We start from the raw sequence: 15,952 nt of genomic DNA, 5'->3' as shown, positions 1-15,952 counted from the left end.
TCTTCTTCATTACCACCGTTATTGCCGCCAGTCTGTTCCATAGGCAGTGTTTTACAATCAGGGCAGGGACAGGGGGTCAGTATCCGTCTTTGTTGGGTACTCCTTCGAAAAGGCAAGACGGGTGGTCCCTCTTCCACTTCATAAGTATGTACATTATATGGCTCTCCATCGTCCTGCATTATACTCTCTGCTCGTTCAGAAGACATTGTACTGTCTTCCTCTTCCTCCGATGTAACAACATAACGGCGAGGGCGCAGATCTTTCACGTGGCGAGGCACACCGTCCACCAAAATCGATTGAGGGCTGATTACCTTGGTCACCTCACCCTTGCCGAACCTCGTGGTACATCGATTTTGCGGTCTTTTGACCCACACACAATCTCCAACCTGGTAAGAGCTGTCCTTGGGATCTGCGGACACAGTTGTGAGATTGGTCTCCTTTACTCGAACTTCGTATTGATAAACCCTGTTGGCAGGCGCAGTGAAGGGAGATGTGTCGTCTCTTGATGTGATGTTATACCAGTAGACAGCTTCCTGTATGGGACAGTGCATTCTAGCCACTATTCGTTTCACTGTACGGTGACATCATTCCGCTATGCCATTCCCGGCTGGAGCGTACGCACAACAGAATCGCAAGTGAACTCCCCATTTATGTGAAAATGCTTGGAATACGTTGCTGCAGAAAGCCGTGTCATTGTCTAAAAGGATTTAATGCAGCAAGCCACGCTCGAGGAACATTGTTTCCAACTGATGGATCACGCTTGCCGAGTTCTGCCTTGCCAATTTCCTCCAAATGGAGAAATGCGATGAACCACAGTCTGTTAGAGTTAAAAAATGGAAGGTGCTATAATGCGTGATATCCATTCCAATTCTTTGCCAATTCTCATTAACTTCCAGCTTTCCCTTTCCCCACCTGACTGGCGCTGGGTCAATGGACTGACATTCCTCACATTTCCGTATGACCGTTTTAACGGTTGCTTTTGTCGTGGTTGGGCAACTTCTCCTGACAAAGTAGGTAGTGCGTCGCACCCTCGGATGTCCACTACCTTTGTGAATAGCCATGATTTGACTCTCATCCATCTCGTCTGTGTGAACTGCGCCTATCACCGGGTCAAGCCCGTTTTTCTTTTTCATGCCTCAAACCATGTCTGTGGTACTCGTGTCAATCGGTCAGCAATGTTTCGTGCTGATGGAACCAGCGTCACGTCCATTGTCAGCCCATACTCTTTCACAAGCTCCTTTAGAGTGCTAAGTCGCCTCCTAATAAGCATCTCGCTTGCTGCTTTGGTGCGCACTCGCGCCTTTCCAGTTAGCGTGTCCGAGACCCAATGGTATACGCAGACAGAATCTGTCTTTATGTGTAGCACTTTGCTCTGCCACTGTAGAGCCAAATTTATACCTTTCACTACAGCATCCAGCTCGGCTAAGTTGATATGTTGAGAGTCACCTTCAGATCGCAGCCAACATGCATCCTCCAACACAGTTTCATGCATCTCCAAGGCTGCATCATTTGCTATGGAGCTAGCATCGACCCATACATTCAGCTCTTTGCCATCCACACACCAATTTTCCTGGACAGGATCGTTCTGCTGCACAGATTCCAAGGTTTCGAAAATCATATGATGCAGTACGGCGTCCCTTGCTTCATCATCCCAGCCCTTCGTTACCGAACTTACTCTCCTTCTAAGTATTCCACAAGCAACACGAAGCCAACAGTAGAACCTAGTCCGAGAAGATGTAAGGATCACCAGTTTCAGGATGTAGCAGAATTAGCAGTAACCAAAATGAGAAATAGAGCTTACCTTGGATACGTCTGTTTTGGGTTTAGCGAAAGAGAGATTTCCAAGATGGCGTTCATGGGCTTTTATTAGCGTTTACCCAATGTAATTATCGTTGAATCACGTCTGCTCTCACGAGATTATGCAAATATGTCGTTCCCGGCCGCTATAAAGGCAGGACACTGGAAAGGAGAGGGGGCGTTCTGCAGATTGTGTGTAGGTGATTCTGGCGAGTAGATTGTGCTTGTTACGACCCACGTGTCTGCGAGAAGCGAGTTTTTGTTCCGTCTGTTTTTAGTTATATTTTTTTTTGTTTTGCCTACTACATTTTTGTTTCACAGGAATTGGAACAAAGACCTTGCTTCCTTTTTTGACGTGGAAAACAAGTTGTGCTACTGCACAAACATACCTGGCTTGTTTACGCTTCTTCATTTGCCACATAATCCTTCAGATTGACATCTTTTCTTCCAAGTGAAGTCTCAAGGGTGTACTTTTGCACAGCGGGAATAAATATCCCAGCATTCCCATTGCACACTCTCTCCATTTAAAGGAGTTCTATGACAATATGGAGATTCTTTTAGAAGCTATTAAGTACAGCGAGTACCAATGGAGTCTGTGTCGGGACCTCAAGGTCATTGGTCTTTTATGGGTATGCAAGCAGTCTTCACAAAGTAGTTGTTTTCTCTGTCTCTAGGATAGTTGAGCTGTATCCCAGCATTACAAGCAGAAAGACTAGGAGTCTAGAAGCACTTTTGTTCCTGGCGAACACAACCTCAAGGATTATCCTCTGGTGGACATGAATTCTTCGTCCATCAAGCTTGGTTTGATGAAGAAATTCGTGAAGGCGTTGGACAAAAAATGGTGCTGCCTTCCAACACTTGTCTACTGTGTTCCCAGGTCTTAGTGCTGCTCAAAGAGAGCATCTTTGTCGGACCTTAAATCTGAGAAGTGCTGATTTTGAGGAGCTTCTTAACTTAAAAGGGAAGAAACTGAGAGCATGGGAAGCATTCAAATCGGTTTGTATGTAGTGTACCAGATAACCAAGCCTGTGTTGAGAAATTGCTAAAGTCTTATGAGGATATGGAGTACCGAATGTCACTCAAGATTCATTTTCTCCATTCCCACTTCAACTTCTTCCTACCAAACTTTGAAGCAATAAGTGATGAGCATAGAGAAAGATTCCACCAAGACATTACGAAGATGGAAAGCAACTATCAAGGCAAATGGAGCCGCGACATGATGGAAGACTTCTGCTGGATGCTCTTGCATGACATTCCGGAGGCAAAATACACCAGATCTAAGAAAACACACTTGACTGTCTGTGGTTCTTTGAATTGTGTAATTGTGTCATCCAACTATATTGATTCAATCAGTCTTCTTTATCCTGATTTATCTGTTATAAGCTGCTGCAACTCTTGAAATATTCACATATATTCTCTGTTTATACTAAAATAATACTATTTAAAAACCAAAAACTAGAGGTGATAGAGCAAAACTATTTATAAATTTGAAGTCAGCATACCCAAATTAACAAAAAACAACTGTCCCCATTCTTGCCTCAGACCAAAAATTTATTTTTGTAAACCAGTGTTATTGAAAGAAGGGGGATATGATAATATGTAGATGTTACTTCCCGTTAGAGAACTCTCTAATCAGCAGAGTTTAAGATATACAACCCTTTCTGTTTGGGTTGGTTTATGAGAAATAAAAATTGACGTCATATCATAACTCTTTGACGTCATATCAAGCGTCTTGCTTTTCTCCCTTCTTAACAATGAAAGAATATTTATATATATTAATATATATATAAAGCCGTACTACCCAGATGATTATCTAATTTCTCATCTTCATAATTTTTCGAATTCACTTCTGTAGTAGTCTAAAGCAATAAAAAGGAGATAATCTCGACTATTACCAGAGTTACAGCCCCTGGGACATCCGGGTTCATCTGAATATATACATAAAAACCGTAAACACATGTTTTTTTTGTCTCTCGCAAATCGAAGTTCATCCAGTAATCCCACCATGATAATTATTGATATTTAGCACACATCATTTACCAAATACAACTCCATAGAAAATCAAGATTGATCTTGTTCATGCATACAACCAGATTCCTGTTGATCCTGAAGATATTCCCAAGACTGCTATTACCACTCCACTTGGGCTATTTGAGTTCCTTTGGGTTAAGGAAACCATTCTAAGGTTTATAGACGCAGATTATCATTTGTATGTACTTACCATACTTACTGTGGATTACCATTTATATGTACTTACATTGACGATTTATTAATGGCAAGTTCTTCTGAATATAAACATATTCAACATCTTTTTTCACAAACTATCAGCATATGGTGTTATCATCAATCCCAGCAAATGTGAGTTTGGAGTTTTTTCATTATCTTTTCTTGGTTACGTAATTGTTAAGGACGACACTCGCCCCTCCCCACCACCACCAGAGAAGGTTAACACTATTATTAATTATCCTACTCCAACTTCTCTTCTTAAACTCCGAGAATTCCTTGGCTTAGTAAATTTCTACTGAAATAGTATAACCTTTAATTGATCTTCTTCGAATAAAAAAAATTAAAAAATTACATTAAATGAACATGACTGGTGTTCCTTCTCAAATTTTAAGAATACCTTAGCGAAAGCAACAATGTGAGTTTTTCCTCAGACAGAAAGCACCACTACTGTTATTATTGGATGCATTTAATGTCAGTATCGGTTGGGTTTTACAACAATTTGTTAATAACATTGGCAGCCAAAATCCTTCTTTACAAATACAGTACATTCGGTAGAGAACTTCTTGCTGCTTATTCTGCAGTTAAACATTTCCGATTTATGTTGGAAGGCTTAAAAGGTTTAAATTTCACTATTTTTATTGATCATAAACCATTGTTACATGCCTTATTTGCTAAGCCTGGACGACATTCACCCAGAGAAGCTAGTCACTTGGATTATATTTGAGTCTACATCTGATATTATATATATCAAAGGCACTAAAAATATGGTTGCCGACACATTGTCACACATATTAACGCCATACAAGCTAGTAATAATAAGAAAGAATGATGACGAACTCACGAAATTCTTCTAACTTGAGATTCAAACCTTTGCCTTTTTAAAATGAATCATTTGGTGTGATATTTCAACTAGACATCAGCATCTATATTTTCCTCATTAATACAGACGAATCGTTTGTTCAAATTGCATAATTTATTTCATCCGGGTATTTGTGCGACACAAAAATTGTTGACGTCATGTTTCATATGGACTGCCATCAATATAGATGAATGCAGTTGGATACAGTGGTATTCCTTTCTGAAAATTCAAAGTTAATTGTCATATTAGAAGTCTTCTTGCAAAATTTTCAACAGCACAGGCTCATGTTAAACACATTCATATTGTCATGATATGTCATAGAGGCAGATAATTTGAGGCTTATATTTTTGCTGAACTTACATGCCTACTTGGATGTAAACACATATACGAGATGCTTTCCATAATAATCCAGACTTTTTACATATGGGCACTTTTATTGATGAAACACACATGAAACTGCAGTCCCCATTCAAGTAATCTCTACTGGCTGCAATGCACTTGTTGCACCCTAACCCAACAACTTCTGAAAGTCGTCTCGTGTTAGCATGTCGATGACCTTCGTCACAGCCTCTTTTATCTTCTCAATTATCTCATAACGTCAGCCTCTAAGGTTTTCTTTGAGCTTAGGGAATAACGAAAAATTACAGGAAGCAAGGTCTGAACTATAGAGAGGGTAAGGTTGCATTTTTGAAATTTACCAACTGTGACAGTCAGACTTTAGTAGGGTGTATTCCAATTCCTACTGTAGTTGTTCATTTGAACCTGAAATCATAAAAGTGGTCATCTCATAAGATATAAAACAATAACGTACTGAATTTTCAAGAGCTTATGACAATTTTAAAGCCTGTACAAAAAAGTCTAGAAACTTATTGAAAGCACCGTGTACATACTACCCTGCAGCAAATGGCATAGTTGAACGTTTCCACCATCAATTAAAAGCCGCTTTGAAAGCATATTTTGATCCTAATAATTGGGTAGAATTTGACGGAGTACCTGCTCACCTTCAACCACCATATTCCATCTTTATGAGATAAAATAAAAAGTCAATTAGTAACTGTCCCATCTCTAAATCTTTTGGGGTGTCTGATGATATGGCGGTTTGAACTGTTATAAGATGGGTGTTGGTGTTTGGTACTCCACAGGGTATTTGTTTAAAAGGTGACTATTGCTTTTGTGTACTATTTGTCTCTATATTGGGTGAACAGTCTTTCATAGGCTCCTGAAGAATTTCAGTTGAATGTACCTCTGGACGTGATGTGATTCCGGAGGGGTCTACCCTAAGGTGCTGTCGATTTTGACAAAGAGTTTTTTCAGAAATGGTCTGTACCATGTACGACCTGAGTTCTCTGCTCATTTGTGTGACAAGTGCAGGAGACCACTCGCCTGTTTCTTTATTTAAAACACGTACACGTTGTCCTGTGTGCAGTTTGGGTAGATCTTTTGTATTTTGATCATGGTACATCTGATTTTCTTGCCTTTGATGCATTATCTTCTCTTGTTTAATGCATTTGACTGGCTAGCTTCTGATGATATAGAAGTTCACCTGGTGATGGAATGGTATGATCTAGAGGAGTCGAGGCATAATAATACCATGTCCAAGTCACGACCACTTGAAGCAGCTTTTTTGAATGCAGATTTCACTGCCTAAACACAGTATTCCGTTCTTCTTTTGCAAATTACTTGAAATGAATAGAGCTCAAGTGTGGACCATCATCACTTATCAATCTCTCTTGCCGCCCTTGTTCTTCAAATATTTGCTTTGTCAGTTTGATAACTTCATGATTGGAGAACTCCTTTAGCAATCTCACAAATGGAAACTTGGAATAATAGTCCACAATCAGCATAAAGTTGAGATCTTCAATGTGAAATAAGTCAGTGGCCACTATCAGCCATGGCCTCACTGGAATCTTGTGGGGTATCAGGTGTCCATTTCACTGCACTTTTTAGTGCTGTTGGCATATGATACATTGTTGTACTATGTTGTCTATGTCCTTGTTAATGTTGTGCCAAACTGTAGCAGAATTAGCAATAACTGAAATGAGGGGAAATAGAGAGCTTACCTCTGATACGTCTGTTGTGTTTCGGGCTGAGCGGGAGAGAGAGTTCCAAGATGGCGTCCATGGGTTTTTATTAGCGTTGACCCCATGCAATTCTCGTAGAATCGCATCTGCTCTCGCGCGATTATGCAAATATATAATTCCTGGCTTCTATAAACGCATGACACTGGAAAGCAGTCAGGCAGTGTCCTGCAGATTGTGAGTAGGTGGTTCTGGTGATTGGATTGTTCTTTGTGACGAACCACGTGTCTGTGAGAAGCGAGTTTTTTTTCTGCTTTTTTTTTATTTCTTGTTTTTGTCTCCTTTTTTCTCTACGGTTATTTTTTTGTTTTTTTTTATTACAGCCAAGAAAGCCCTCTCTTCTAGAGGTGGGCGATACTATTTCCTATCTGTGTTCCTGTTTTTTTTTTTGCCTACTACATTTTGCTTCAACACAACTTTTTGCTCAGAGTTTACATTTGTTCATAATGTATTTTTTGTAATACCTCTTGTTGCACTGATTTGTGTATTATTATTCTGTTTGATTTCAATAATATTCCATTTTTAATGGACAGTTCATCCTGAAAAGGTCAATAAGGTCCATATTTTTCCCACTTCTCTGTGTGTTGGACCAACCTCTTAGAATAATATCCCTCAAATCACATAGTGTGGCATCCTCATTTGTTGCTGAGCTTGTTTTGAGGTTGAAAACCGAAAAAAATCCACCCTCAGGTCCAAGTCAATGGCTTCTTTAGCTTTTTTATTTGATAGCCTTGAGAATCCATCCACTAATGCCATACCTTTTTCAAGATGATGCACAATCATCCTATCATACCCTTGCAAATATAACAGCATGCATTGGAGGCGAGGTGGAACTGCAACCAAATTTTTTAAATTGATCATTTCCAGAGACTTATGATCACTTTCCACATGGAACGTACTTTTATAGATGTAAGTTCGGAATTGTTCACAGCCAAAAACAACTGCCCCAGATCTATGTTGGCATAGCGTTGTTCAGCCTCTGTTAAAGATTTGAATGCAAATGCTATGGGTTTTCCTTCTTGAAGGTGAGCAGCACCAAGTCCTCTACTTGATGCATCAGTTTGGATAACGGTTTGCTTTGCAGGGTCAAAGAACGACTGCAACATATCCTTGCAAATTAGATGCTTGATTTGCTGAAATCTTGCTCTGGTGATTTTCTGTCCACTTCTTTTTTAGGAGATCTCTCATTGGTGCTGTAAGATCTGACAGGTGTGGGGTGAAAGGTGCCACATACGTGATGATTCCCTCTGCAATATGTTCAATAAATTAATTAGCATTTTTATTTCTGTTACCTTGCTGGGATCAGGATGCATATCATTTTGATTGTAGATTGCACCATAAAACTGAATCTGTTTCTCATTGATTGCACATGGGCGAAACAAAATCCTCATTAAATTGTGAAGCTTCTTGCCATGCTCTTCTTGGGTTGCTCTAAAAACAATGACATCGTATGGTTAAAAGAGAAGAAGAAAACAAAAAAGAAAGAAACGTACCCGGCGTATCTGCATCGCTCTTTGGGAAAGAAGAAGGAAAGGATGGGCAGCATATTTGTATATGCGAAGGGCATCTTGGGCAAGGGCATGATGGGAGAAACTATTTTTTTCCCTATCTCTTCCTTTTTTTTTTTTTCTAGATAGGAGGATATAAAAGCTGGAAAAAATTCCCTGGGAGGCAGAGAGAAAAGAGTTGTGAACATCTTCTCTTGAAAAGAATTTCGTATTGCTGACGTTCAGATTGCGTGGTGTGACATTGGTGGCGAGAGGCCAGGTATGGAGGATTGGAAAAGAAGAGGGTAGAAACGTGCTGTCGTCGAGAGAGTGATTCATCCTTCCCGAACCCCAGAACCGAATCCTGATTATAACGCTAGAGTGACAGGGCACTTCTCCAGGATCATGTCTATCTTCTGGACAAACACACCCTAAAACATCAGCAGACGAAAAGGCATCCATTGGAAACAGCAGCTTCCAAAAGGGGAGTTGAAAGTAGTCCACAATTGTGAGACTGCATCGAGTTTAATGGATCAATAGCCATTTTTTTGACACCTAATTTAGAAAAATATTTAGCACCAGAGAATTTATGTGCAAGTTCTTCCATTGTAGGTGTCTTGTAATAGCATCTCATAATGGCCTTGTTTAAATCTTTAGGATCTAAACACAAGCAGAGTTTTCCGTTACCTTTTTCACACATAAACAAAGCTGCTGACCCATTTTGTCGTATGACACCTTGTTTTACCATATTCTCCAACTCAGTCTGGATTTCTTCTCTCATATGTATGGGACATTTTCTTTGTGTATGTATAACAGGGTGGGTGTCTGGTTTCAGGACAATATATTTTTATTGCATTTTTACCTCAAACAAGTAAAGCTTCATTTTCGAATGCCCAGTTGTTGTACCCTTTTAGGCCTTCTTCTCCCGACAGTAACAGAATGTGGTCGATCTGTTTTTCTAACGGAATATTTTTGAATGAGAAACAAAGGTTACAACGCTGCTTAAAAAGTGTGAACGCTTCAGTTGTGATGTATCTGCAAACAAAATTAAGGGATTACCTGTGTTGCTCCATGTGAAAGAAAAGAAACAAAATGGCTGACTCATTTATGCACTTAGAGTGCATGATGAGAAGGCTGTGCATGATAGGAAAGGCAGTTTTTCTTTTTGAACAGGTCATTAAGGCAGATTGGAGAAAGGAGAGAGGGAGCCTTTGCGTTGGGTGAACACGTTTAACTAGCCTACTCTTTCATAGAGCACAAGATATTTTGGCACAACTCTTTGATGAAAATGGCTGACTGGAGGTTAAGTGGTCAAATGTTGAGGCCCTTTACTGAAGAAGGGGGCCTAGTTAAATGGCTAGACAAGTTAAAAATGGTGGCGAAGCTTCAAAAGATTGAAGATGTGATTAACTTGTTACCATTATACTTAGAAAGGAAAGCCCTCACAATATGCCAGCAAATGCAGGAAGAAGACAAAGAACAACGACTGAAATTAACATTTCCAGAGGGATCCTTTGAGACACTTAGCAATCTTTCAAAGTTGAGATGGACTGGTGAGTCGGTTGACGTCTTGCCTCAGAGATTAGGAGACTGGCAGGATTGGCTGGTTATGTGGGGAACCTGGAAATGATTGTGAGATTGTACTTAGTGAACGGTTTCCAGGAAGAAGTTTCTGCAAATTTGCAGAGAATAACAGGGATTGGTAAAATGGAGGTGGATGATCTCTTGGTTCATAAAGAAGGTCAAAGATCCAGTTGCGGTTGTGGCTACAAGCAGAGGTGCATGCATAAGACCCCTCTCTTAACTGACGAGAGGCAAGCGGCAAGGAGACTGGAGGGTAGATTTACCATAAAGTGCTTCTGGTGTCAGGGTCCCCACCTAATTAAAGACTGCAAAGAACCGAGACCAGGGATCACCTGCTACCGTTGTGGCCGGGCGGGACACATCAGCAGAAATTGTGCCATCTCACAAGACCAGAGAAACGAGTAAAGGGGAACTGTTCGCCAATAGTTACCCCTTCTGTGCAGAAATGGTGCCAGATTAATCATTGCCCCAATTGTCAAAAGGAAAAGAGCCATAGCTCTTATTTACATGGGCTGCACCACAACGCTGTTAGCAAAGAATGCAGAGTCAACATTATTAAGACTGTGGACGGCAGGGAGGTAAGATGCTTGGGAGAGACCACAGCTGAAGTGATGATGCAAGGTGTGCCCATTGTGCTGCAAACTCTTGTGTTGGGTCATCTGGTCGGTGGTGTTGACATGGTGCTAGGTATGGAGGCAATCAACCAGCTGGGGAGAGCTAAAGTGAAGGAAGGCCAAGTGACTTTTGGATGCCTCAGTGCAATAAGGATGGCAGGAGTAGAAAGTGGAGAGAACACCTAAGCGCAAAAACCAGAGGCTTGCTGCATCTAGGATGAGGATTACCTGGTGAAGTTTGATGGTGAGAGGTGGACAGCAGAGTGACGATGGATCTCTGGGCTGCCAAAACTGCAAAATAAAGTGGATTGCTATGAGAGCACTTTGCACGGAGAGATGAGAAAAAAATTCAAGAAAGAGGTGGAGAGGTGGATAGAAGAGAGAATCCTGAAGCCTTGGTCAGGGAAAGAAGGAGGAGTGCTGCCATTTATGGCCGTTGTTCAGCCTACCAAGAACAAGGTTAGACCTGTACTGGAATTCAAGGAGCTAAACAAACATATAGCCTGCCATACTGGAGAGGGAATCGATGTATGTGAAGAGGTCATGAGGAAATGGAGGAGGATGGAGCGGGCCACTAAGATTGTAGACCTGAAGTCGGCCTATTTGCAGGTTCACATGGACAAAAGGCTTTGGCAGTACCAACTATTCAAGTACAAGGGGCAGCTGTATTGTGTGACGAGGTTAAGCTTTGGGCTAAGTTCAGCTCCAAAAATCATGACAGCTGTCCTGAAGACGGTATTGAAGAAGATTATGAAGTGGACGGGGCCACTATATATTGATGACATTCTTGTGGAGGAGGAAGAGGTGACAGCAGAGAAGGTGCGAGATCATATTGAGGAATATGGATTAGCTGTAAAATCAGCAGAGTTGTTAGATGGCAGAGCAGCTTTGGGATTGAAACTCCGACAAGATGGAAAAGGAAACCCTGTCTTCAAATGAAGAAATGAAGTACCTGAAGTTGGGACTTCATTTGACAAAGCGAGAACTTTTTCTATTTGTGGGAAGTTGGTTGGACACTATCGAGTTGGTTGGCTCAGGATTGCATGCAGTTTTATAAAACAGGTACTGACTACTGGAAGGGCCGTGTGATGAAGGAGGACTCATTTATGCACTGGCAGTGCATGGTGGGAAAGGCAGTTGTTTTTTTTAAGTAAGGCATAAAAGGTGAACAGGTCATTAAGGTAGATTCGAGAAAGGAGAGAGGGTGCCTTTGCGTTGGGTGAGCACTTTTAACCAGCCTACTCTTCCATAGAGCACGGTTATCAGATGTCCAACACATAGACAGTTCGTTCATAGCCATTGTTATAATGTTTTGTTCCAGACGATATTAAATTCACAGGTTTTTATTTATTTAAATACGAAAGAATAAACGTACATGTATATTTGTTTGCTGTAGAAAACTATCTGTATGTTAATTTATTATATATATATATATATATATATATATATATATATATATATATATATATATATTATTCATGGCGTCAGTTTTTTTATCTTCTGACAAGAGTTTTACATTTGAAAGATATGATGAAAACAATGTTTACTTACAATTTGTAATGTTGTGTGAGGTTTTGAAGTTGTTTTAAAATATCATGCTGGGTGTGGATTCTCTACCATCAACTGCTTCATTCTTCTCGGAAGTTGAAAAAGTTTTCTATCGCCTAATTCTTCCTCGGTGAGTGTGATGTTCCCAATCAAGGGACATAACTCTAGGAGTTATCTACCCTTAGTTATGTGCGCTCTTCAATAAAGTATGTTTTGGCCGCCAGTCTGACTGCGACCGAGCTGTTGTTAACATGTTAATGCCTGCGTTGTTATTCTTTCGTATTGTTTGATACCCGCGAGATGGGAACCCCCGACATTATATCTGGCGACGAGAATTTTTTCGTGACGAGCTCACGTTACATTTCGGAATTTAATACAAACAAAATCTTAATTTTTTTTGTCCGGAATTAATACAAAAAAAAAAAAAAAAAAAAAATGGCCAGCGGTGGATTACCAGTTTTTCCAAGTTTCAGCGTACATGCGGACCAAAACACGACTACCGTTCGCTGGAAAAAATGGATAGACAGGTTAGAAAATTTATTTGTTGCTATGGACATTTGCGACGACAAAAAGAAAAAAGCAACACTTCTTCACTATGCAGGAGACGAAGTGTTTGATATTTTCCATTTTATTCACGGACCACCAGCACAAGGGCATAGGCGCAACAAACATTTTGGACGACAGCAAATATAGTTTCGGGCGAGTATGAAACTATGAAGAAATCACGGATCATTTCACGCTGCAGAAAAAAACACGTCATATGAACTTTTCAAATTTCAACGTGCTATGAAAACATGGACGAAAATTTAGACCAGTACCATGCACGATTACGGACTCTAGCTACCACGTGCGAGTTTGAAGATAAAGACAGAGAGATCCTAGCCCAAATTTTGCAGGGGTGCACATCCTCTAAAGTCAGAAGGAAGACGCTAAGAGACAACTCTACGCTGAAACAAGTCCTGGACGAAGCTAGGGCAATAGAACTGGCTGATACGCGTGCTGCAGACATGGAACGAAATGAATTACATGCTATTTACAGCAACGAGAACCGCACGCGTCTCACACGTAGAAATAATGAAAATTTCAACGTCAACGACAGTAAAGACAGTTGTTGTGGATACTCACGGCAAAATAGTCGCCTGGAAAATGAAAAGTCGCGTTGAAAATTGAAAAGTATTGTCTAAGAGAGAATTGAATGAGTCGTGTCAGACTGCGAAGGTTGAACATATGAAATGAGTCGGGCTTTTTTTGTCTTTTTGTTTGTTAATCCCAGTGGGGTTCGTTGGATTTCTTTAACTATCGTCGTCGAAGGAACGTGGAATTTGGAATGAAATTCGCTTATATTTGTTGAAAAAAAAAAGTCGTCGCTGTTAACAGAACTTAAAATGCAATTTGGACGACTTGTGCATTTAAATTCGTTTTTTCACCGAGGAATTTAAAATGAGATCTTGTTGTGTTAAAAAGAAAAAAGTTGTCGATTTTTTAAACGAAAATGATTTTATAAAAGTACAATTCGATTCGGATTTTGTTGTTTGAAAAAAGTCATCGTTGTTAAAAGAACTTGAAATGCGATTCGGATGATTTGTATGCATAGAAATCATATTTTAATGCGGAATTTAAAATGAAAACCTGTTGTGCTGACAAGGGAGAAGGGTGTCGTTTTTAAACGATGTGTTACTGTTACACTTGACATGTTTGATATAATTTGGCGGTCGGGAAAAATAACGAAGGTCGACACAACAGGAGAAAAGTTCATCACGTGTTTATTCACTCAAAAAGAAAAGGAAAAGAGAAAGAAAAGGACTCCTTACAAGGGAGAGTTAAAAATCAAAGGGACATAACTGAGGATGTTAATGGTTTATCCCTTAACACCCCCGCTTAAACTTAACATCCTGATAATTTTGCTTTTACGCGATGTAGGCGAGTTCTAGCTATGGGTTTAGTAAAGCAATCTGCAGTATTTTGGTCAGTCGGCACATAGATTAATTTGATCATACCCTTGTTTATTTTGTCCCTTATTTAGTGGTACTTAATATCTATGTGCTTTACTCGCTGGCTTGTGATGGAATTTTTTGCTATGCAGATTGCACTCTGGTTGTCGGAATATACTATTGCTTGTTCCCATTTCCTTGGGTAGCCCATTTCATTTACCAACTGCGAAAGGTATTGTGCCTCTTGTATAGCTGGTGTCATTGCCGTATATTCTGCCTCACATGTGGATAACGCTACTGTGGGCTGCTTCTTGCTTTTCCAGGCAATGACTGGTCCTTCCTCATTTAGGGAGAAGCAATACTCTGACGTACTCTTTCTGTCTTCAGAGCTACCCCAATCAGCATCAGCATATCCCGTCAACTGCAGGCCGCTTTCACATTTCCTGAAAGATAAACAAAAAACAAGGGTTCCCTTTAGGTATTTGAATACATGTTTAACTGCATTCCAGTGTTCAATTGTGGGACTTTGATTGTATTGCGATAATTTGTTTACAACCCATGAAATGTCAGGTCTGGTGCAAGTTGAGAGATACACCAAACTTCCTATAGCCTCTCTGTATCTAGTGGGATCAAAGGCTTCCGCTTCCTGAGAAAAGGTTAATTTTTGTTCACAGGGTGTTGATCTTGGCTTGCAATCTAACATATCGAATTTTTCTAATAAGTTTTCTGTATATGCTCGCTGATTCATCTCTATTTTGTTTCCTTCGATGATAAAATCTACACCCAGAAATCGCGAGATCTGCCCCAAGTCTTTCATGTCGAACTTCTGCTTGAGTCGGGTCTTAACTTCTGTTATAGTGTTTAAACTATTTGCCGCGATTAAGATATCATCTACCCATACGAGGATAATGATTCTCTTACCTTCGTTTACTTTCACAAACATGCATGGATCGATAAGGCTTAGCTTAAAATTTTCAAGCAGAAGTTCTTTGCTTAGTAGGTCGTTCCAATTTTTGCCGCTCTGCTTTAGCCCATAGAGCGACTTATTTAATTTCCAAACAAGTCTTTCCTTGCCCGGAACTCTGTATCCTTCTGGCTGTTGGGTATAAATGTCACAGTCTATATTGGCATTTAAGTATGCGGATTTGACATCCATCTGATGTATTATTAGATCATATTGCATAGCAAATTGCATTAGGATTCTAATGGTGGTCATTTTTGTGGTAGGTGCATAGGTTTCGTGATAGTCTATGTCCTTTATCTGGCTGTACCCCTTAGCAACATATCTGGCTTTGTACTCATCGTCATTTTTGTCGTCTTTTTTTATGTTATACACCAATTTTCCCCCAACTACATTTTTGTTTTCAGGGAGGGTTGTCAGCGTGAAAGTGTTGTTTTCCTTTAAGGAATTCATTTTCCTTTCCATTGCTAATTTCCATTTGTTTGCATCCGGGGAATTAATGGCTTCCTGGTATGATCCAGGGATAATTTTTGTTTCACACGAGTTTATATGTTCTTCATCACTTGGGTTATTACTGGTGTCATAGTCTATTAGGTAAGGGGGCGGTTTTCTCTGCCTTAGTGGATATCTTTGATTTCTGTTTCCAATATTGTCATTAATTCTGTTATTTGTCTGTTCCCCTACTTGATTTTCACTATTTTCAGCATTACTCTGGTGGGGATCATGGGCAAGTTCATTTGTTTCATGGTCATTAGTTTCGTGTTCACTGAATTGGGGATGATTTGTATTTATAGAGGGGATTAAAGTTGGTTCAATGTAATTATTTTTTGGGATAGCCGGAGTTCTCTCCCTTACACTGACGAATTT

At 40.1% G+C, this 15,952-nt stretch overlaps 1 protein-coding gene across 1 annotated transcript; it reads right to left on the bottom strand.

Annotated features, from left to right (window-relative positions):
- Positions 1 to 8,886: 8,886 nt before the first annotated feature.
- Positions 8,887 to 9,228, bottom strand: LOC145261259 (uncharacterized). The gene has a single exon (XM_080119703.1). It carries the CDS (start codon positions 9,226 to 9,228, stop codon positions 8,887 to 8,889), a length of 342 nt encoding a protein of 113 aa, XP_079975829.1.
- Positions 9,229 to 15,952: the final 6,724 nt, after the last annotated feature.

The sequence above is a fragment of the Euprymna scolopes genome, chromosome 3, assembly GCF_053919585.1.
Source record: "Euprymna scolopes isolate OS-2025 chromosome 3, ASM5391958v1, whole genome shotgun sequence".
NCBI classification, from domain to species: Eukaryota; Metazoa; Mollusca; class Cephalopoda; order Sepiida; family Sepiolidae; genus Euprymna; species Euprymna scolopes.
The sequence above is the reverse complement of the archived record's forward strand: the minus strand, read 5'-3'. Positions and strand labels throughout refer to the sequence as shown.